The sequence below is a fragment of the Panicum virgatum genome, chromosome 9N (assembly GCF_016808335.1).
Source record: "Panicum virgatum strain AP13 chromosome 9N, P.virgatum_v5, whole genome shotgun sequence".
NCBI classification, from domain to species: domain Eukaryota; kingdom Viridiplantae; phylum Streptophyta; class Magnoliopsida; order Poales; family Poaceae; genus Panicum; species Panicum virgatum.
This window is the reverse complement of record NC_053153.1, coordinates 21320293-21342822: the sequence shown is the minus strand read 5'-3', so window position 1 is coordinate 21342822 and position 22530 is coordinate 21320293. Positions and strand designations below refer to the sequence as shown.

At 45.3% G+C, this 22530-nt stretch overlaps 3 protein-coding genes across 3 annotated transcripts; all 3 read left to right on the top strand.

The window, feature by feature from the left end:
* The first annotated feature begins 1179 nt into the window (after positions 1-1179).
* LOC120688495 (calcium uniporter protein 2, mitochondrial-like) lies at positions 1180-4755 on the top strand. The gene is made up of 2 exons (XM_039970838.1): positions 1180-1854; positions 4099-4755. Exons 1-2 carry the CDS (start codon positions 1369-1371, stop codon positions 4597-4599), a joined length of 987 nt encoding a protein of 328 aa, XP_039826772.1. The 5' UTR covers positions 1180-1368; the 3' UTR covers positions 4600-4755.
* A 1697-nt stretch (positions 4756-6452) lies between these two features.
* LOC120687867 (phosphatidylinositol 4-phosphate 5-kinase 9-like) lies at positions 6453-12632 on the top strand. Its single transcript, XM_039969946.1, has 10 exons — positions 6453-6675; positions 6810-6879; positions 7605-8910; positions 9538-9705; positions 10176-10341; positions 10472-10582; positions 10669-10856; positions 10952-11109; positions 11557-11719; positions 11855-12632. Exons 3-10 carry the CDS (start codon positions 7664-7666, stop codon positions 12120-12122), a joined length of 2469 nt encoding a protein of 822 aa, XP_039825880.1. The 5' UTR covers positions 6453-6675; positions 6810-6879; positions 7605-7663; the 3' UTR covers positions 12123-12632.
* A 4705-nt stretch (positions 12633-17337) lies between these two features.
* LOC120688068 lies at positions 17338-22016 on the top strand. Its single transcript, XM_039970210.1, has 4 exons — positions 17338-17490; positions 19029-19486; positions 20572-20612; positions 20737-22016. Exons 2-4 carry the CDS (start codon positions 19159-19161, stop codon positions 21748-21750), a joined length of 1383 nt encoding a protein of 460 aa, XP_039826144.1. The 5' UTR covers positions 17338-17490; positions 19029-19158; the 3' UTR covers positions 21751-22016.
* The last annotated feature ends 514 nt before the right edge of the window (positions 22017-22530 follow it).

Here is a 22530-nt window from a genome sequence, read left to right as displayed (position 1 = left end):
ATAGGACGACCCCCGGCCGTAAGCATCTGCTTATCGTGTACCGTCACGCACGTAGCTAACTCCGTTTCTTTTTGCCACGTCACCGTTTGACAGCAACGTGGGAGTCGCTCACTCGTTTACGCCGATCGATATGATCCACGTGGTTGCCGAACTATTTCTATATATGCAAAACATGACATTCACATGATGAAATTTCGTTTTTGCCCCCGATCGACCGCAAGCTACTGGTACGAAGCAGCGCATCGCCAGAACGTCTCCAACCAATAGCACCCGCGATACACGTTTTGATGGTCGTGACATTTGTGGAACATGTTGACTGACACGTCAGAATACGGCGTGTCATCAAACTTTCAAAGAGACAATTTTACTAGCAAAATATAATTTGTTACAATGGAAATAGATGCCATATCAGAATATGTGTCAACATAAAGCTCTGATAGAGGAGGTTTTATTAGAGTACTACAATTTGTTATAAAAAAATAGGTACCGGATTATTAGAATAACTCCCTCTGGTCTCTAACTGCATAACTAGGCATGCATGTGGACAGTTACTTTATCCAGGTGCACAGTTATAAATTCACTTATGTTTGGATAGAGGGAGTGTGTGTTTTACTGACAAGATCATCTAGGGGTACCCTCAGGTGGTAGGGTTTAAATAAAGAGTCGCCAAGATAAAAAATATGATAGTGCAAGCAACACAAAAATTAGATAGATTCGAACCACGAGATGTATAATACTCTACATCTTGTTTGATGGTTTTTATTGCTTGAGGGACAAATGGATGCCTCGGACTTTAAGGGATAATTTTTTACTATAATATAGTTTGCTATTTTGCACGAACTAAAATATAGTTCATTACAACAAAAAAAATCATAGTATCAAAATCATCGTGTATTTAAAAGATTTCTGTTCGAATATACTTTAGGTCAACTGTGAGGGGAAAGAAAAACACTGCACACGTTCACATTTTTTGTAGGCGGTATTTATGGCCGAAACGATTGGGTAAATGATCGAGCTGGCTCCTTAAGGGTTGGACCAAGTTTCTGCGGTGATCCGACGATGAGTCCCGCGCGGTCGGAACTCGAGCTGGACACGATCGGCGGGCCGGGCCAAGGCCATCGCCAACGGCTCACGCCGTGTGTCCCGTCCCTGTCACCACTCACCACCGTCGCGTGGGCGAGCCCGTTCCCCCGCGGCGCAGAGTCATACGCAATCGGGAGCGGCGGTATAAATTGCCTCCATCCCCCACCTCCCTCGAATCCACCCGAGCTCCATTGATTGCATAGAGCCCGTTGTGCATCCTCATCCATCCTCCCATCGACTCGGAGTTTGCAACAGAGAGAGGCAGGCTAGACCCATTAAGCAGCAATGGCGGCCGTGCTGAGGAGAGCCGTGGCGCAGCGCTTCGCGGCGTCGCCGTCGCCGGCGGCGTTCGGGCTCCGGCGGTTCCTGCAGGAGCAGCCGGCGTTCCGGCCCGCCGTGCCGCCCGACCGCTTCATGCCCCTGGCCGACCGGATCCGGGACCTCGGGGTCGGCGTCGCGTTCCCGCGGATCAACCTCGACGGCCTCGTCCCGCCCGCGGCGCCGGCCAGGCGGGAGGCGGACGCGGCGCGGGACCTGCCGGCGGCGAGCCTCACGGTGGAGGAGGCGCGGAAGGTGCTGCGCGCCACGCAGATGGAGGCGGCGCGCGCCCGGATTCGGGCGTCCGGCGCCGGCGCCGTGCCGTACGCCGAGTTCCTGCGCCTCTGCTGCGACGCCTCCGGGCCGGACGCCGGGCCCTCCGTCGCGCGCGCGCTCGACGAGTCCGGATCCGTCATCGTGCTCGGCAAGACCGTCTTCCTCAGGCCCGAAATGGTACGATCCTCACCCCCATCTTCTCCGTTCCTCATTTCAAATTATCAGCTTAATTTGCTTGATTCTGCTCCAAATTCTCTCTTGTCTAGTTTTTGCTTTGCAGTTAGGATGTCTTAAAAGAGAAAAGTAACGCTGGTTTCTTCTCTCTTGTGTGATGTTAATTTCTTTCCGGGTGACCGGGTAGCGATTTGATTTGGAAACCACAGAGATCTGATGAGACTTTTCGCGTGTTTTTTTCTATGTTTCCCAACAGGAAAAGATTGAAAGAAACGGCGGTGTTCTAAAACGATATTAAGAGATGTTGACACCCAAAGTTTGGGGAATTTTACTCCGCTCCAAGATGGGAGTTTTTCTTTCTCTCAAAACCAGAACCAAGAAAAAAAAATCTAATTTTACCCCTCTTGTCTAAATCAGAGAGGGTAGAATCCAACAATGAGAAAAATTAAGACTAATTTTGATTCTTGGCCTCCGATGAATGAACATGTGGAGGATTCATGTTTTTTTTTGGAAAATAAATTGCTAATAGTTTTTAACAGCTTTTCTGCCAGAAAATTTACAGTACAGGAATTTTCCCTTGTAGCAATAGCATCATGTGCCCCATCACATGCCAGTGGTGGAGGATTGAATTGATGTACCTTTAAAAATTGTTTACCTAGAGAAAAGCTGTAGGTAGCTGGTAAACATATATGCTCGATTACTTCTTTCGGGGTATATTTGCTGGTTTGCCCTTTGTGGCAGTTGTGGCCAGGGTTTACCTAACTGGTGGGAACCGGTCCGGTTTGGGCCGGTACCAAACCGGCCCAAATTCAAAATTTAAATTTAAATTCAAAAAAATGAAAAATTCCCAAAAAATTCCTAAAAATACTTCAAGGTGCGACGAATCTAATGGTGTCAAATTTTCTCAAAAATTCGTTCATTTAGTATAGTTTGCGGGGATTTGAAGTTAAACAAAAAAAACGTGCATACAAAAGTATATAAATACAATGTAAAAGTAGTACAAAAGAGAGCTGGAGGGTTCATTTAGACTAAAATATGTTATACAAACATTTATTTAGTATACTTTGCGGGCATTTGAATTTAAACCAAAAAAGAAAAAAATTGAATTTGACCGGTTACCAGTCAAACCGGCCGGTATACCGGCCAAACCGGCCGGTTCCCAAATGCGCCAGACGATTTGAATTTGCACTGGGATTTGACCGGTTTCTACCGGTTTCCGGTGAAATCGGTCCGGTTTACCGGAACCGGAGTGCTCCGGTTTGGGGTGTCCGGTTGGGAAAAAAACCCTGGATGTGGCACCAGCCAACCATGTGGTGTCCTTGTCACTAGTTTGTTGTAGGGTAAAGTTGCATGTTCTTTTTGTTAGGATGTAAAAAACAAAAAGGTAGTTTTCATTACATGTGGAAGAATCTATAGGAAATAAAAGAACTAGGAGAGTTATATTCTTTTTTTTTACATCCGATAGATATAGCTGCTCTTGTCATCTTTACTGTTTGAGATTATTACATGTTAACTTCATCAAATAAATCATGTTGATATAGTTGCTATTATCCTTCGTGTTTGTGAATATTGTAGTTTATGACACACACACACAAAAAAAAATCTTCCTTTCCTTCCATTTGATTAATAGGAGACTAGTGGAGGGCTAACAAGTTGTGGCTAATCTAATTTTCTTATGTTATGGGTGAGACAAACAAAGTTTGGTGAACACTCACATGGCATGTGAGCTAGATTAGGTCATGGCATTCGTGGGCAGCACTAGTAGTACCTTTTTGCTCTTTGTTTTATCTTGATTGCTGTGGTTGGTGGCTACAGAGCAGACAATTTGCCCTCATGGTAGTGGTGTTGAAACATTTTAAAGATAGTTTTGGAATACCATTTACACGCTTTAGTGATTCAGCTGCATTATTTTCCTTACATTCTACAGTTTGTGTGTCAAGGATATGTTCCATTCCAAGTAAACTATCTTGCACAGTCCAGATCCTGGTTGGCATGGGATTGTTTTCTTGAAGCAATCTGAAGTTATTTTACTTTTAAAACATATTTGCATTCATGTTGAAAACATGAAGCACTTGTATTTCTTGACCATTGCAGAGCATTTGGAAGTTGAGGCATTTTTCATTGGCCTTCATTGATGCAATCTTCTCTTATCAGCATTGCTCTTTCTTTGATGGATCTCCCTTGAAAAGAAGAGCAGCCAAGTAAATCGTGGAAATGTTTTTGTGTTCTGTTTCATGACAACTGCAGGTCGTCAAGGCCATCGAGAAGGCCATTCCCGTCCGTGAAACTCTGCCCATCGCTGAGAACGACCCGGCCAGGGAGGAGCTGAAGGCCATGGAGGCGCAGAAGGTGGACATCGACTGCACCGCGGCGTCCCAGGTGCGCCGGGAGCTGTGGTGCGGGCTGGCGTACCTGGTGGTCCAGACCGCCGGGTTCATGCGGCTCACCTTCTGGGAGCTCTCCTGGGACGTTATGGAGCCCATCTGCTTCTACGTGACGTCCATGTACTTCATGGCCGGCTACACCTTCTTCCTCCGGACCAAGAAAGAGCCCTCGTTCGAGGGCTTCTTCGAGAGCCGGTTTGCGGCCAAGCAGAAGCGGCTGATGCACGCGCGTGGCTTTGACCTCCGCCGGTACGATGAGCTCCGGCGAGCCTGCGGCCTCCCGCCGGTGCTCCAGGCCCGGACCTTCTGCTCATCGTCGGCGCAGGAGGGTGGCCATTGCCATTCTTACTGTCATTGCCATTGATCTTGTTCGTTTCATTCGTTGTTGTTTTTTTTTCATGCCCATTTGATGGGGGATGATTCGTGTACCCTGTGCTGCGCGGATGCAAAAGCATACTACTCAAATTGAGGCGATGACGAGCCGGATTTAAAGTTGAAACCTGTGTCCTGATTGGGTGCTCATTGCCGTGATACGACAGTGACTGACTCCAAACAAGAAAAGTTATTTTTCCCAACAAGAGTTGGTGAGTTAGGTAACAAGAATTTGCTTGAGTTCCCTTAAAAAAAAGAATTTGCCTCTTTAATCTGGAAGGACACGATGTGTTTGTGGACGGCACAGACCAAACCCATACGGCCACACATAAAATCAAACGGGTGGGTTATGTCTCGTTTGTTTAAGCTTCTGTTCGATTTTTTAATTTCTCAAAATCGAGCTTTCAAAATCGGCAGTAAGCTAAAACAAATAGAGCCTTATTTTTTCACCCATAAATCTACACAAGCGACCGATTGTCTTGCCGGCCCAGGGAAAGATTACCTGGAGGCCCAGCGATTGCGACCGTGGACCCTATCTGTCATCACTCATCACTACCTGCTCTGCTGCCCAGATGACGTTTTTGTTTTCGTCCAGGGATATCAGGATATGATTCTGAAAACGATCTGCAAAATTTTCTAGGGACATGGACGGCAGCACATATGCTTGCTGGTCATTCGCCGTCCGTGTGTTCCCAAAGCCGCCTTTCAGCTACCCTTCTGCCTTTCGACATGGTTATTTTTTTCCCCAGCCGAAAGGGAATTCGCAACGGCCCTGCCGACCAAGAGCAGCGAATAAAATAGCTCATAGAATAGCATCCGATGCCAAACCATGCAACCCCCACAATACGGTGTTCGAGAAAGGGAAAAAAAAAATCTAGGGACACATCCGAGACTGTCAACTGGAGTAGGCTCTTCAATCTGTAAACTGGGACCATTACCGATCTCATTTGTGATTTCTGTCCTCTGCATTTGAAATGAAAGAGTACCCTAAATTATATAAAAAAAAGAAAACTAAATTGTCAAGAAAAAAAATAAGCATCGACGTGACGTGTCACTTGAAGCATCGAAGGTTGTGGCTAGTAGGTCACTTACTAATAACTCATATCATATTGTGGACCAGACACAACGCTAAGCAGGTACGAGCCTACATTATGGTAGGAGGAAGGCGTTAAGCTGATCCCAATTTATCATATCATATTGTTAACATCATACTATATAAATATATAAGTAGAGCACATACAATGTTTACTACCTTAATATTATCTCTAGTGTGGCATACAAGTGATGCTTTTAGCAAGATTGCATAACAAACATTCAGTACCTAACATATAGCACATGCCGAAAACCGCTTCCTAAAGTTAGGGTCCATTCCCATACCGCCACCCGTTAGGTTTACCATCATTGCCGCTAGGAAAAGTAGCTGCTAGAAAGTCGACTTTATCATCTCACATGGGAGTAGATTTATCATATAGTCATCGGATACACATGTCTGGAATTTATTGTGTTGATATGATTTCATCGAAGTAGAACCCATCTGGCGTCTAAATATGGTAGATGAAATGAACTGAAGAGAGCTAGTCGTTTGGATCTTTCGAACTCGTACTTAGACTAATTACCCTAGTTGCATATTTGGCAATACTCAGCGTAATATATGTGCGCATAGAAGACTAGAAAGGCTAGCTATATGATATTTTGAAGGTCAATATTACAGCAGGGTACTGTAACTTTTAAAGATATGACTCCGGAGTAAAGCTGAGAGGGTTTGTGCAAAAGAAAAAAGTTGAGAGGGTTCGTGTAAGAAAAATGCTGAGCGGGTTATTTGGACTTCTTCTAAAGTCAATGGTCACTGAACACACAGCGCCCCACCGCCCACCGTGGTCCTCACTATCCTTCCTCCGCCCCTGGTCGGCTGGCCCTCTCCACCTCCGGCGGGAATCGCTCGCTCCCCTACTCTGTCGAGGATCGTTCTCCTCCATCCGGGCGAGTCTACGCGGAGCGCCTCCTTCTCCGGCCGGAACCCCGTCGATTCTGGGCGCGCGGCCGTCCTCCGTCTTCGCGTCGTTTTCCGGTGCGCACAACGCGATTCGTGGATCCGGCGGCCGGATCTGCGCCGTCCGCAGCACCGGCTCCTCCCCTACCCCTGCTTCTGGGCGAGGCCGCGCGGTTCCTCTCCGTACTCATCTCTTCTTCCTCTGTCTGCAGGTCTGCGAGGTAGTGCCTGTAAGAAGGCACCTCCCTCTTCTCCGTCGAGCTCCCCTTCCGAAGCGGTGAGGTAAGCCTGTCCATCCCCTGCCTCTCTTAGAGATCCTGTAGGCGTAACTCTGAAAGTAGACCTCGCAGTTGGCGATCAGAACGATGCAAAACTACAATGATCATGTATGTACTTCCGTTCACTGTTGCTTTCTTTCAAAAAGAAGGGGGAAAGAACAATATTAATAATTCTTAGACTCTGATCAAATATAATATAATTGATGTAGGAAACACATGGTTAGGCTGAACTTTGTAGAGCACGCTTAAGGTTAGAGATTGTTTTGGACCTGTTTTTACTTTCGTACGTGAATTTGATATGTACCTGTCAATTTCCAATTGCAATTTATCCTTTATTAAAATGTTTATAAAACATTTTCCGCAAACTGTTATAAAATTAAAGAAGGGCGTATGGAGGCTACAGCGAACAGTCTTCCCTACTGAAGGAACAATAGTGAAGCACCTTAACTCGAATTGGTTATGTTGTCAAATGGCAGCACTGGAGATAGAATTTTGAATAGAAAGCCATGTTTTACTAGCACATAGTTCCTATGGAAATGAAGTGAAGAATAATGCAAACCAAATTTCTTTCCCTCTCAATCATGCGTTTCTTGGCGGCAAGTGAAAAAGAAAAGGCCACTGGTTTGTGTAAAGTAATTACTAAAAGTGGAATGTTCATAACCTAACCTGGTTAGTTCTAGTGCCTCTTGTAAATGGTATGGCTTACGTATCTAATTCAACCTTTCACAGGTAGTGCTTTGGATATTACCTTCCTGATTGTTGTGGACCACTCCTCCTAGGGGTTATGCATGACAGCCCCTGTGGCTCTTCGAAATGAGCTACAAGGGGTCTCCCATTCTGTAAGGGTTGAGCTATTCCGAGACTCTAGCTGCAACATTGCTAAGGAGGTGTTGGCCGGCTTGGGAAATGGCCAAGATTCAAATGCTGCCGGAACAAATCCTGGCTTCAGAGTTGGAGAGATCAGGTTTCCTAATGGAGATATTTACTGTGGCACATTATTGGGGAACACACCAGAGGGCTCAGGCCGGTACCTCTGGTCAGATGGTTGCATCTATGAAGGTGAGTGGAGGAGAGGGATGAGACATGGGCAGGGGAAGACACGATGGCCATCTGGAGCCACCTATGAGGGCGAGTATTCTGGTGGATACATGTATGGTGAAGGCACCTATACTGGACCGGATAACATCATCTACAGGGGACGATGGAAGTTGAATCGCAAGCATGGGCTTGGATGCCAGACATATCCAAATGGAGACATGTTTGAAGGTTCGTGGATTCAGGGAGAAATACAAGGTCATGGGAAGTACACATGGGCAAATGAGGGCACTTATGTTGGCAATATGAAAAGTGGCAAGATGTCAGGGAAAGGAACACTTACATGGAAAAATGGGGACTCGTATGAAGGTAACTGGTTAGATGGCATGATGCACGGGTATGGAATCTATACATGGAACGAATGCGGGTATTATGTTGGAACATGGACGAGGGGCCTGAAGGATGGTAAAGGTACATTCTATCCGAAAGGTTGCAGAGTTCCTGTTAACGATGAGCTGTATATCAATAATCTAAGAAACCGAGGTGTACTGCCGGATATTAGGAGGCAGAATCATAATTCACGCATACTTCACTCTGCCTCAGTGGACATGGGAAACATGAAGGTTGGCATGACTAGGCAATCTTCAGATGTTTCGAACAAAAGGAATTCAACTGAGCAGCCTCCTTTGAAGAATGTGTCTTTGGAAAGACGGTGGAGTCTTGAGGTGGCTATTGAAAAGTTCATTGGCCATGAATCAAGTGAAAGTTCTGGTCTAGAAAGCTTGGAAAACTTGAGCGATTCTCGTTTGCCTATACTAGAAAGGGAATACATGCAAGGTGTTCTAATCAGTGAGGTGGTACTTGACAGAAGTTTCTCAGACTCAAAGAAGGCAAAACGCCGCCAGAAGAAAATAGTGAGAGACACAAAAAAGCCTGGAGAAACAATAATTAAGGGACACAGAAGCTATGATTTAATGCTCAGTCTGCAGCTTGGAATCAGGTAGCACCTCCTGAAATCCTGGTTTTGTTTGCATTCCTTTTCTTCTGTTCATTGTTTGTTCAGCTATTAGAAGGGTGGGTCTGGCACAGTGGTAGAGTTTCTCCACTTGTGTCCTGGAGGTCCTGGGTTCAAACCAGCCTCTTCCCAAATTTCGCAAGGGTAAGGCTGCTAGAATTTCCCTTCCCCAGACCCACCTTGTGTTAGAGCTTTCAGCACTGGGTATGCCCTTCTTTTCATTGTTTGTTCTGCTATTACATAATTACTGGCCTAGCTACTCCCTGCTGCTTACGTTCTTGTATAAAAATAATCGTCTTGCAACTAATATGGTGAAAATCATGGCATAGAAGTAACAGGTTCCTAGTCATCTAGCTCGTGGAACTAATCATACTGTGTTAAACAAATATGCTTGTTATCATTTAGCTTCTGAAAAATAATGGTGTAAGGTTTGGTGGTTGATGTGCTAGCACCAGCAAGTAGTGGTTACCAGCTCCTAGCTTGCAATATGTGCTTTCGTTTCTGTTAGGAACTGCTAGCTCCTGCAACTTACATTATTTTTAATTGATTCCAGAGCATGATGTTTACAGATCTAAGTATATTTTGACATAGGCAATGTTTTGTTGTACTTAGGTACACAGTTGGAAAGATTACACCAATCCAAAAACGTGAAGTTCGTGCTTCAGATTTTGGACCAAGAGCAAGTTTCTGGATGGACTTCCCAAAAGAAGGATCTCGCCTTACTCCTTCACATTCAGCAGAAGATTTTAAATGGAAGGACTACTGTCCCATGGTTTTCAGGTTCGTTTTACTGACAATCATGCTAATATGCGCATCTGAAAAATGATGATGTCCTTATTGTTAGGTTTCATGCACCAACCAGATGAACCCAAAAACTTAAGCTCTTGGGAAGAGGTGGGCAATCCACTAATATTTCACAACACTCCCACTCACATGCAGCCCGAACAAGGCGCAAATGTGGAAATAAAGAAGAGAGCGGAGGACTTAAAAGATGTCTCTATCAAGACTCGAACTCGAGACCTCTGGCTCTGATACCATATTAGGTTTCATGCACCAACCAGATGAACCCAAAAGCTAACACTTATCAGCTGTAGATTCAAGTGATACTTAGATTCTGCACATTTAGCTAACACAATATTCTTTGTTAGGACCCGTTGTTAACATATTTTTGTGTTGTTTCTCCTGACTTATAATCTTCTTTCTGTCCCAGACTCATACATTTAAAACACAATGCCGATCCACTTTTGTAGGAATTTGAGAGAGATGTTCAAGATTGATGCTGCAGACTATATGATCTCCATATGTGGAAATTCTGCTCTTAGGGAACTATCTTCTCCTGGAAAGAGCGGAAGTGTCTTTTTCTTGTCACAAGATGATAGATTCATGATTAAAACTCTCCGAAAGTCTGAAGTGCAGGTTCATATTCTATTTAGACTACAGTGATTGTATTTCCTAGCTTTCATGAGGATAGTTCATGCATATACTGTAGGACCATTTTCCTAGGAAACAGATATTGAACTTTTCATGATTCTATATTATCCTGTAGGTTCTTTTACGAATGCTTCCAAACTATTGTCATCATGTCCGTACATATGAGAACACCCTCATAACTAAGTTTTTTGGCCTCCACAGGGTGAAACCTTCTAGTGGTCAAAAGGTAATGATTGACATCAACACCAATTTCTTTAGATTGGCGCCCCTCTTTTTAATGTAATGATCATTCTTAATATTTGCAAATTGCAGTTCCGATTTGTTGTGATGGGAAACATGTTTTGCACTGAATTGAGAATTCACCGGAGATTTGACTTGAAAGGCTCATCTTTAGGGCGCTCTACTGACAAAATCGAAATTGATGAGAACACAACTCTGAAGGATTTGGATCTTAACTATTCCTTTTATCTTGAACCTTCCTGGCGTGAGGCTCTACTTAAGTGAGCATATTTTCTCTAGAAATCAGCCTTCTTATGTGTTCTGTTATGTGTTTGCATTATACTTATCTCAAATTAAACTGTTGATTATTCTTCAGACAGATTGAAACAGACAGCGAATTTTTGAGAACCCAGCGGATAATGGATTACAGCCTACTGCTTGGTGTACATTATAGAGCACCCCAGCGCTTGCGAACACGTGCATCCTATCGCCGGAGCATGGCGGCAAATAGATTGACTGTTGTTTCGGAAGTAGGTAAGGATGCACCCGACACTTTCCATAAGATGTTTCTCCCTACAATAACTGTTGCACATCTACATGAGTGTAAGGAAAAGACACGTGAATTGATGTTCGACATGTGAAGTATATCTACTCTTTGTGCCCAGCTGGAGCCTGGAGTTGCCAAGCTCTTGACCATTTTTAGTTGATTTTTTTGTTTAGAATTTAGAAAGAACCAAAGTTATGTGGGAATCCTGTGTGTAGTCCTTAACTGTCTTGATTTCCAAATCATGTTTTGAGTTTGGCAGCCTCAAGTTATCTTCGAGCTATATTTGTTGAAATGCACAATTTTTTCCGATTGTTGCTATTGGTCTGCAACGCCTCTTCTGCTGCTCTAACTTTTTCGTCAAATGCAATTCCATGTTCAGTTCTTATCAAGATTGGTGCACTAATAATGTTCATTGTGAATAATGGTTTGCACAGATGCTCAGGAAGATGATGCCTTGAACTACCCAGAAGGATTAGTCTTGGTTCAAAGCAGTGGCGAGGACAGTGTTGTTGTTGGTCCTCACATAAGAGGCAGCCGTTTGCGTGCATCAGCTGCTGGGTTTGGGGAAGTAGATCTCCTACTGCCTGGTACAGCCAGGTACGATAGAGATTTCTGTGAATTGTTTGTAGTTCAAATATTCTGACTGACTTGCGGAAATTGTGTTGCACTGCTTGTAGTTTCAAAGGTGGAGAATTACGACTGCTGTATTTAACTGCCTTTTATGTTTGTCAGGCTTCAGATCCAACTAGGAGTTAACATGCCTGCAAGGGCAGAGCAAATCCCTAAGGAAGATGAAAGCAACCCATTTCGCGAGGTGTATGATGTCGTCCTCTACCTGGGCATCATTGACATATTGCAAGAGTACAACATGAAAAAGAAAATCGAGCATGCTGTCAAGTCTAGGCAGTATGACTCAGTCTCGATCTCAGCCGTGGACCCCCAGTTCTACTCAGAGCGTTTCTTGAAGTTCATCCAGACTGTCTTCCCTGAAAATTCATAGCTCATCAACCATTTACTTGTTTGAAAGATGCCCACTTCCTGCCTTTTTGTTAGTGATGATATGTTGGCCAAGCACATGAAACCAGATCCCCGAGACAGTTCGTGTCCTCGAAATTCGGGCTTGCAAGCATCACAACAGCATTACACCCTCCTCAGCGTGGCTGTTCCTCTTGGATGAACTGGCAAGAAGAATGGCCAACAAGATGAGATTCGTCGGGGCAATTCTGCAGACGCAAACAGATCTCTGTGTTGGCCCGAGCCCCTGGGGTCAGCAGGCTGGTATAGTGGTATCAGACCCTAGCATTCATCTGTGTCATCTGTACATTCTGAGCACTTGTGCATCATTTCACCATGCGGTGCATTGCTTGCTCGACCTTGTTTGGAGGTCTGAGATTCAATTGGCACTACTGGAACCGAGTAAAGAACTATCTGCTCAGCTGTAATTAAAATTACACACGAGTTTGGGGAGTCCATGTTTATAGATTAATAAAATTTAAAGCATTGTTTAGTCTGCCTGCCAAATTTGAATGCAAAATGGCTAGTGATTACCGCTAGAATGTTATGATACTGTTTGGCTAGGCCCAAAACTTATGAACCTACTTTTGCTAGCTTCACTATCTTGCTCGTCATGTTCAAACTACATGTGCTCATCAGATTATGCTCATTTGTGTATATCTTTTTATTGCATACTAATTGATTAATCTTCTTATGTCCTAAACTGAGGTCCTAAAAAACTGCGAGCAATTACAGTTCTACATTTCAAATGCACAGGGGTGTTTAGTTCCCACCTCAAAATTTTACACCTCTTCACATTAAAGAGAATCTTGCTATTTAGGAGTATTAAATAAAATTTGTTTACAAAACCTTTTACACAATTGAGTTGTAAATTACAAAGCAAATCTAATGAGTCTACTTAATTCATGATTTTGTAACAATAACTGTTTGCTAATTATTGATTAATTAGGGTTATTAGATTTATCTCGCAATTTACAATCAATCCGTGTAAAAAATTATGTAAATATGTTTTATTTAATACTTCTAAATAATAAGATTTTTTTCAAAAAATTTAGGAGGAACTAAACACATGGCGAAAAAAAACTTCCTCCAAAACAATTTCAAGAGCCGCTAGTCCGAGCCCGGTTTTCCCCCTCCATCAGAATTCCTCGACCGTCAAATCTTCAGCCACTAGTTGGATGCGAATGCGAACCAGTGGCGGAGCTACGGCTTGCCGTTGGGGTCTGTTGACCCTGACGAAATCCTGATAATCCTATGTAAAACCGGCTTGCCGTTGGGGTCCGTTGACCCCAACGAAATCTTGATAATCTTATGTAAAACTACTGTTCATTACTAGTTTTAGTACTGATGACCCCATCCTAAAAAGATGATGACCCCGGTGGCCATAATTTCTGACTTCGCCTTCGCCCCTGATGCGAACGGCGGCCGGCCGCCTCCGTCGGCGACAAGCCAGGGCACCCGCGGCCGCCGACGCCCCGCCCCGCTCGGCTTCAGGTAGCCGACCAGGTCCCTGCGGCGCGAGGCGTGCGCGTCCATACGCGGGGCCGCGGCCGGGACACGCTGGGTCAGCGCTCCGGCCGCCACCGGAAAGCGGATGAAGCGGCCACGCACGCCAACCGGGGTGCGCCACACTCCCACACCTGTGCGCGCACGTCGGTGACCCGTGCACCGCGAGCCGTGACCGCAGGGCCAGCAGGAGGGGACGTCGCTGCCCGGTGCAGATGCTAATACTGCTGGAGCGGCCGGGCCGGGGGACGCGTGACTGTGAGCCCTCCCTCCCTCACAGCGTGGCTTATCCTAAAACGGTTTCATAAAGTCAAACTGATGAAGCTAAAAAACTAATTTTGTCTAACTTCTAATTCATTTTAGCACGGATTTATAAAATAACTTCATACTACGGTGTCTCGATTTGTACGAAACAAATGAAGCTGAAGCTAAAATAAATAATACCAAACAAACCTACACTGATTGATTAGAGCCCGCTGTTACTTGTTCATCCTCCTCCCATCGAGCTTCATTTAGTAAACTTGGGAGTTGGGATATAGAGCTTCCTCGTTCATGTTGGATGCTAATTACCACTTTAACAATGTTGATCCACTAACTAGAAACTAGAAACTTTTTGTAGCTTACCTTTTACGGCAAAGTATCATAAGATCAACTATGACATGACAAGTATTTTTTAAAAAAGAAAACAACTTTAATTTTTTTAAAACTTGGTTTTACGTGATGCTCCTTAATCTCACTATTTTACACTTGTTACTCTCAATATTAGCATGAAAAATAATATCATTACTATTAATTATATTCAATACTTTTGCATAGGAGGTATAAACAGGATTTTCTCGTGTTGTTACATGAGAAACCAATGATGGTACAATATGTTCCGTAGGCTGGTTAGGCAGTGGCGGACCCAGGAATTAAAACTGAGTAGTCCTAGTGAAAAAATTTCAAAATGCAATCCGGTATGATAGCATAGCAGTTTGCCAACAATAAGATATATAACGATCAAACTTACAATAACATAAGTAAAAAGGTCCCTTAATACATTCAATTCAACAAATCAGTGGGGAAGGAGAAGCAATCTTCTTTGCTTTCGCTTCATGTTTCTGAAAAAGAAGAGCAATGCTTCCATTCTTCATGGCTCAAGTGCAATGTTTATGAAAAAAGAGAGCAATGTTTCCATTAAGTGAGATTGAGATGAAATGATGAAATCAAATCGCTTCATGTTTCTGAAAAAATAAACTTACCAGTGAGTGAGGTTAGGGGAGGACCGGAGGAAGCCGCGCGGGACGGGCCGCCGGACCCGGACAGCGGGAGGCGACGGTGCGCCGGCCATGCCTTGCGCGGTTGCGCCCTTGCTGCGGCGCGAGGCGCACGGCCGTGTGCCCAGGCACAGTGCCAGGCGGCCGGCGGCGGGAGGTCTAGCGCCGCCGTGCTGGGTGGCGTACGTCGCCGGGATGGGGGACCGGGCGGACGGCGGGCGGCGGCGGGAGGCGTCAGGCGCGAGTGGCGGCGGCGCTCTGCGTCGGGGTCGCGGGGAGGGGAACGGGAGTGTGGGAGCCAAGGATTTGGGCTGAGGGAGATGGACAGATGGAGTGGTGATGAGTTAATGGGCTGAGTGAGCTGTTGGGCCAAATTTGGATTCTGTTTTGAAGATCTAAAAAGTTTTTGGGCCAAAATTTTGGGTAGTCCTGAGCCTACCCGGACTACCCATTGGGTCCGCCAATGTGGTTAGGGGGAGCACTAGCCTATATTTTCCTACCCATCTGACGTACTTTCAATATGGACGATGTCGATGACAAACAGGTATGCGCAAAGCTCCTTCCGTTCTCGCTACTGGCAATCCACAATTTTTCTTTCCCTTTATAAAGATGATGACTCATCACAATAAGCGGGCACGAGGGAGAAGAAAGATAATATAAAAAAACTGATAGTGAAAGGGTATGTAATCTAATGGTTACAAGAGACTCAAGGTCCTGTTTGCTTGGCCGGTGCTGGAGGTTGTGCTAGAGTGGTGTGAGAGGAAAACACTGTTGGCCGGCTGGTGCTGGAGGCTGCTGCTGGAGTGATGTGAGAGGAAAATACTGCTGGCTGGTTGGAGGCCGCTGGAGCAGAACAGGGTCAATAGCATTTTAGTCCTCGGTTCGATTTCTCGTGGTGTTGTTTTTTTTAAAAAAAAAACTATCTCTGTAACGCTGTGCTTTCAGTGGTCCGTCGACAGCGAGACGTCTGCGGTGACTTCGTCAATTTTAAAAATTTACTAGCTCAGTCTTCAAAGATATTCATATGATATTTGTCGGTACCCTGTAGCTGGGGTACCCATTCCTACTATGCCAAGACTCGCGTAGTTATCCGTAATCACGCCTCGCGTAGTTATCCGTAACTACGCCCTAAGGAGCTGAGCAGCCGGACCCTTGGGGTCTGACTCCATCTCACCGGATCAACGGTCCCGGACCCGCTTCCCGCTCGGGGACGGGTCCGGTGTCACCACGTGTCCCAGAGGTGGTAATACTCAGCACCTGTGATCGCGGACCCGGACCCCGCAGGTGGGTCCGGGACCTCTACGTGCCATCCGGACTCCCGCAGATGGGTTCGGGACCTCCACGTGCCTATCCGGACACCCGTAAGCTCTCGGCTCAGCTAACTGCTCGGGAGGGGTCCGGAGCCGCCACGTGTCACGCAGACGCGGGCGCGGGTGCAAGCCTTCCGCTGGAAGCTCCCCCACCCACCCGCATTAAGTGCGAGTGGTTGAGGCGGGCTCTGCTGCCTCTGGGCACAGGGTAGCTTTTGTCAGTCCACACAGTGAATCACCAGTTACCGAGGCGGCTCGTCAGTTACCAAGGCAAGCATTAAAGATTCAACGCCGCGCGCATGGGCGACAAGTCATGATGACCTGACTGGAGCAACAGTGCACGCTGCTATAGTGGACCGAGTCAGTAGTTCGGCGCTTCATCATGACCTCGACGCGCGGCTGCAGAGGCACTCTACTCTGACAGGACAGCTCAAGACCATCCCTGGTCTGAAGCTACGCACGGAAGCCGACGACAAGATCTCCGGATCTGAGGCATTGAAGGCCAAAGTGTAGTTTATAATACATCGCCGGATCCACATGTCGGGACCCCGCTCAGTGTACGTGCTCCCCTTGGACATATAAAAGAGAGAGCACGCCCGCTAGAATACAGATACACACAGACTCAGCTAATGCCAAGAGAAGGCAGGCACAACACAAGCTCGGATTCACTCCGAACAACTCTGCTCTCAACCTATTGGGAGCACAAGCAATACAACATATAGTGGACGTAGGGTATTACGCTCCGACGGCCCGAACCACTCTAAAACTGCTGTGCTCATCGTGTTCTTCACCGAGATTGAGCTAATCCTAACTAACCCCCGATTACTCACCCTCTGGGTTTAGACGGGTGCACTACGCCACCCGGCTATGGGTTTGCACACTACAACAATATTCATATGATAGAATTTGTGTACATGCATTTATATAGATGAGTGTGCGTGTATTATGCAGAAAAAAACCTGAACCGATGAACGTTGTCTGATTAATCAAGTAGTAATCATCAGCCAGCATCATTGGAAAAAAGATGCGGCCCTTTACTTATTACAATATTATTAAAGTTTAAAAGAAAACGACTAGCTTTTTATTCTAAAATGAAAAATAAGCACTAGTGTGTGCTCTGCTATCTGCTATCCATCCTCTGCTGCCCCACCCTCTGTTCCCCCTTTTCTCTTTCTCCCGTTCACCTCTCTCTCTCTCTTTCTCGCCTTTCTTCCTTGCGGCGACGACTGGGCGAGCGCCGCCGCCCGCCACCAGGTCTTCGCCGGCGATGAGCAGCCATCAGGTATGCCCTCCCCCCTCCCCCCTTTTTTCCCCTTCTCCTCCTGCTGTGCGAAACCGTGCACCCCAAACCCTATTGTAAACTATTTGTATTCGGATCTGACCCAGTCACAAGTATATGTATGATTGATACCTGTTCACTTCGAGTTCATGCAAAAGTAGTCCGGACTTGCGAGTTATGTGGGTTGGATTGGTGGTTTACTGGACTGAGGGTTGGAGTATCAATCGGAGCTCTTAGTCCGCACCGCTTAGATTTTGACTCTAGGGAGGAGTTTCTTGTTAAATAGGGGCATCAGTGACCGCAGAGGAATGGAAGTATTTTGGTGCAAATAGAATTAGAAAATCATTTGCAAAGTGGATTCATTTCCAGTTTATTAACCTCTGGAACTAGTTTAGTCACTTGATGAGACTTAATTGACGCAAATTTCTAGGAGTAGTTTTTTTTAGGAACTAGGAGTAGTTATTACTAAACCTTGTGGCAATGAAATATTACATAAAAAGCTTTACCCACTGAATTAGCCAGTCTCTCGTATAGATATATACTTATAGAAGCTCTATGGTGTATTAATAGTTCACCTGATAAATAATATGCTTATTTGTGCTCTGGATGGGGTTTGGTGTGGCCTAACTGTGAATTGGGTAGTTCAACTAGTTGCGCATCCTTGTAATTGGAGACAATAGCATGTTCCTTATACCATAAAAGAAGACTTTTCTTTAGATGATGGTTTTTCTGTTTATTCTTGACAACACTGACATAGTGACATGCAATGTTAGGCTAGGCGCTAGGCGGTCTCTAGGCGGTGACCCACCGCCTAGAGCCTAGGCGAGCCTAAGTGAGCCTAGGCGGTTTTCTAGGCGGTGTTGCATATCAGTTATATCTCTAAAAGAAAAGAAAAACTAGAGACAAATGGGCCTAAAGTTGGATAGAAGGCTCATCAAACCAGCCCAATCCAAATCTCAATCCCACCTAAACCTAGCTCCACTTTATCCATTCGATGCTCCCCACCTCTCTGCTCCTCCACCCGCCGCCTCCTCTGCTTCTCCTCCACCTGCCGCCTCCTCTGCTGCTCAGACCGCTGCCCGCCCGCCCGCCCCTGCCTCCTCCACTGCCCAGGCCGCCACCACCCACACGTTCGCCTCTGCCTCCTCTGCTGTACAGGCCGCTGCCCGCACCCTCGCCGTCACCCTCGCCGGTGCGGATTCGATGCTCCAGCCTCTTCCGCCGCCGCTGCCCGCCCTAGCCTCTCCCGCGGCCCATCCCTGCCTCTTTCTCCGCTGTCGCCACGAGCTGACGTCCCCGCCGCTGAAGCAACTGTCATCCGAGCCTCCGCCGCCGTCCCAGCCCACCCGCAACGCCTAGGGTACCGCCTACCCCCTAGGCGAGGCGGAACCCCTCCGCCCAGCGATTAGGCGCACCTAGGCGGCCACGGAACACCGCCTTGTCGAACATTGGTGACATGCTTGTATGTGCATAGGTGATACTATACATCTGATTTATTCTTTCTCTTGGCTTGGTGTATAATTTCTCTCTGCTCTGGTCAGGCTTGTCAAACATAAATAAGCAAGTAGCGTCTGCACGTGATTGGCAAAATTAGTCAAGACGGGTGCTCTTTGCTGTGTGGCCGCTAGGCCACATGGGACAAAGTCTATTCCAGCTAGCAGAGATTGTTCCATGGATCCTACTGAGCCTCACTGGCGGATAAACTCAAGCTTCTCTCCTCCAACGTCAAGGAGGTGGGACTGCCGTTATTCATCAGATGGATTGCCTCACAGAGTTCATGATGCTTCTCATGATCACCCACCTTATGTGTCATCATTATCATCTCATAGTAAAGGAAGCAGAAGTGCATTTGGCAGTGATCAGTATCTCAATCACCATCATTCTATATCTGATGGGGCACCTTCTTATTTTGGGAGTCCATCTGACAGCCTTCAGGCTCCACGCTGGACACCGTCTCTTCAAAGATTTGATCTCGGTGAATTCTCTACCCCTGCAGGAGGTATGTACCTGTTCATTTCATATGGCAGATTGTGACATGAGCTGACCAGCTAATTAACTTTCTTTTTTTATATTCTCTTAATATGGTTATCTCATCATAGAATTGTTAGACCGAATGGGAGACTTTCACTGGAAAAACTAACAGAGTGTGCTAACTTATTTCCATTGATAAAAATATAGAATATCTTTCTTGTTTAACCAATCTTCTACACTATTGTATTTACTTCTAAACTAAACTTGATTCTTTACAAACATACCTTCCTATTGCATACTAAATGAGTGGATCGTAATTTGATTCTTTATTAGACACTTGTATAGCAGCTATTTAAAAGACCATTTTTTTGCCTACCTGACTTGCATGGTCATGCACTCTTCTTATAATATTTCTAACGGATGCTTTTCATACAGTATATCTCTGTTACTCAGCACACATTCAGTTGTATCAGGTTTAAGCATGGTAGTTATGGCTTGTTCGATTTCGCATCGGATTGAACAACATTTAAGTCCAAAGAAGACTAGGCTCCTTTATTGAATCTTTTACATGTTTGTAACTAATTTCTAAAATAAATTTGTATCTTTACAATCCTTCTCATTGCGCAGTCAATGGGGACTTGTAATTTGTTTCGTTATTGGCCACTTCAATGGTGGATTTTAACACTATATTCTTCTTTGTGTTAAGATGTACTTGCTTCTTAGATAGCTATTTTTCCCCCTACCTGACCTTCATGGTTATTCACTCTTCTTGATTATAATCTCTCCATTGGGTTGGGCATATTATTCTTTTCATACATTATATGCTCTGTTAGTCATAAATGACTAAGTTGTATAGGTATAGGTTGGATGGCGTATTATTCTTTTCATACATTATATTGTTGTGAACTGAGTCTACTGGGTACTGTTATTTTTTATTTTAAATATTGGAGTAGGCATAATTGGTACTGCAAGTTAAATGCTACAATTTTTTTCTTTATGACAGCTGGATATTTTTCCTGCACTGGTATAAACTACTAAAAGGCATTGCTGCGTTTCTAATATTCCTTTGAGACCTTCCTGTTGAATTAATTATTGCTTTATTCATTGAATCAGGATCAAGACCAGAAACTTCTGACTATCCTCAGTCAAGTGAGGTAAGCTCATTTTCTCTTCTCTGTTATCTTCCCATTCCTTTGGCAGATGACATAGATCTAGTGCAACTAATAAGAATATCACAGTCTGTTCAACAGTACTGACATTAATGTTCATCTGCTGCAGAGGCAACTGACTACCACAAGCAGTTTCAGTTCTGCATCCCCATTCTCAGAATCAAGTCAGCTAACATCGTCTAGTAAACAACCAGCCCCATATCTACCTCGCAATCAAATGGGTAGGCGATCTTTCATGTCAAAACCAGTCTACCCACTTGTCTACCGGAATCCAGTGTCAGAAACAGAAGCGTCCAGGATGCCTGAGGTTACTAATGCTGGGCGAACAACACCAAGTGATGATAGCCAGGCTTCTCCTCTGTGGCGTCGCAGCATGGCGAGTCCAGAGCTCAAGTTCCATAATGCACTGAGTGAGCTTGGGAAGATGGAGGCTTCACCTGAACCGAACACAAGCTCAAGAAGGGAAGGATTCAGATGGAGCAATGCTAGTAGTTATGATTTTGGATATGATGGAGATGCCATTGACATTTCAGATCATATCAGCATCGAGTCCCAGAGATCACCCACAAATTCGGTGAGATTCCTTAAGTGTGGGCTGTGCGAGAGATTCCTGCGCCAGAAATCACCCTGGACCTCAAACCGTATTGTTCGAAACACCGACATGCCAGTAGCAGCGGTCCTTCCATGCCGACATGTCTTCCATGCAGATTGCTTGGAGGAAAGCACTCCCAAGGCAGAAGTCCATGAACCACCCTGCCCCCTGTGCACGCGAGCCGCTGATGATGAAGGGCATGTGTCATTCTCAGAACCACTACATGTTGCACTCCGATCTGCTCGCAGGAACCTTTCATTGGGTGGTGGTGCTGGTGGTAGTAGCAGCAGTGCAAACCCTCCTTGCAGTGATCACGGCTTGAAGAGGAACCATTCTGCTATCGTTCCGAGACACAGTGGCAGCTCACTGTTCCGCAACCGCTTCAAAAGGCAGTTCCCCTTCAAAGCGAGGATTGGAAAGGACCTCTTTGGCAGTAGGGTTTTCAATAAGGTTGGATCATCTTCATTGTCAGGTCAACAGGGTGATCATCAGCAACCATCAGCAGCAAAGCATGACCAATCAATGAAGTAGCTTGAACTTAGTGGCACAGAGTATATTTTGTGTGCCCTGCTAATATTTTAATCCATGTTATCGTATTCGGTATAACCTATCATAGCAGAAGCTCGGCATCCATGCGCAGTAGTCATCCAGGACAGGGTTTCCTTTGGAGGCTGCTTGTGTTGCATTGCATGTGGCACCCACCATTGGCTAACTGTTGGCTAACTATGAGGTGTATTATGAATCCTTACAGTAAGAATCGATGCCTATGTTTAATATGTTCTGCCTGATCTTACTCATTGTTGAATTGAGCAATTGGCACTGGCAGTACTGACTCGGCTGCGCTGAGGTTCACAACACCATAGACACGGGCACCTGTACGCCTAACATATTGGTAGCCCATCCTGAGACATGTTTGCAACTGTATAGCTCGCCATAATTGCTCTAAGAACGCACTACTTCTCAATTATAAGTTTCTCAGCTGTCCAGCTCGGCAGAATTTGTTCCTACTGTTAATAATGCTCCACTTCTCAATTGAAATGAATGGGTCCAGTATCGCACACATTTTTCAAATAATTGGAACAGCTGGTCAGGCAGAGATTCCAGGAGCCTGATGAGTAAAGAAAGACTACTGTGGACGCTCGCTTTTCATAAGTAGTTTTGGGAAATATATAATTTTCGTGAAAACCCATGCAAATCACGGCAAAAAAGTCGTCTAAATTCACCCAAAAAAATCATGCATATAGATGATATGATGATATAATCTTGTAAAATATCTTGTCCAAACTCGATTTCGTTTGTGAAATATAAAAA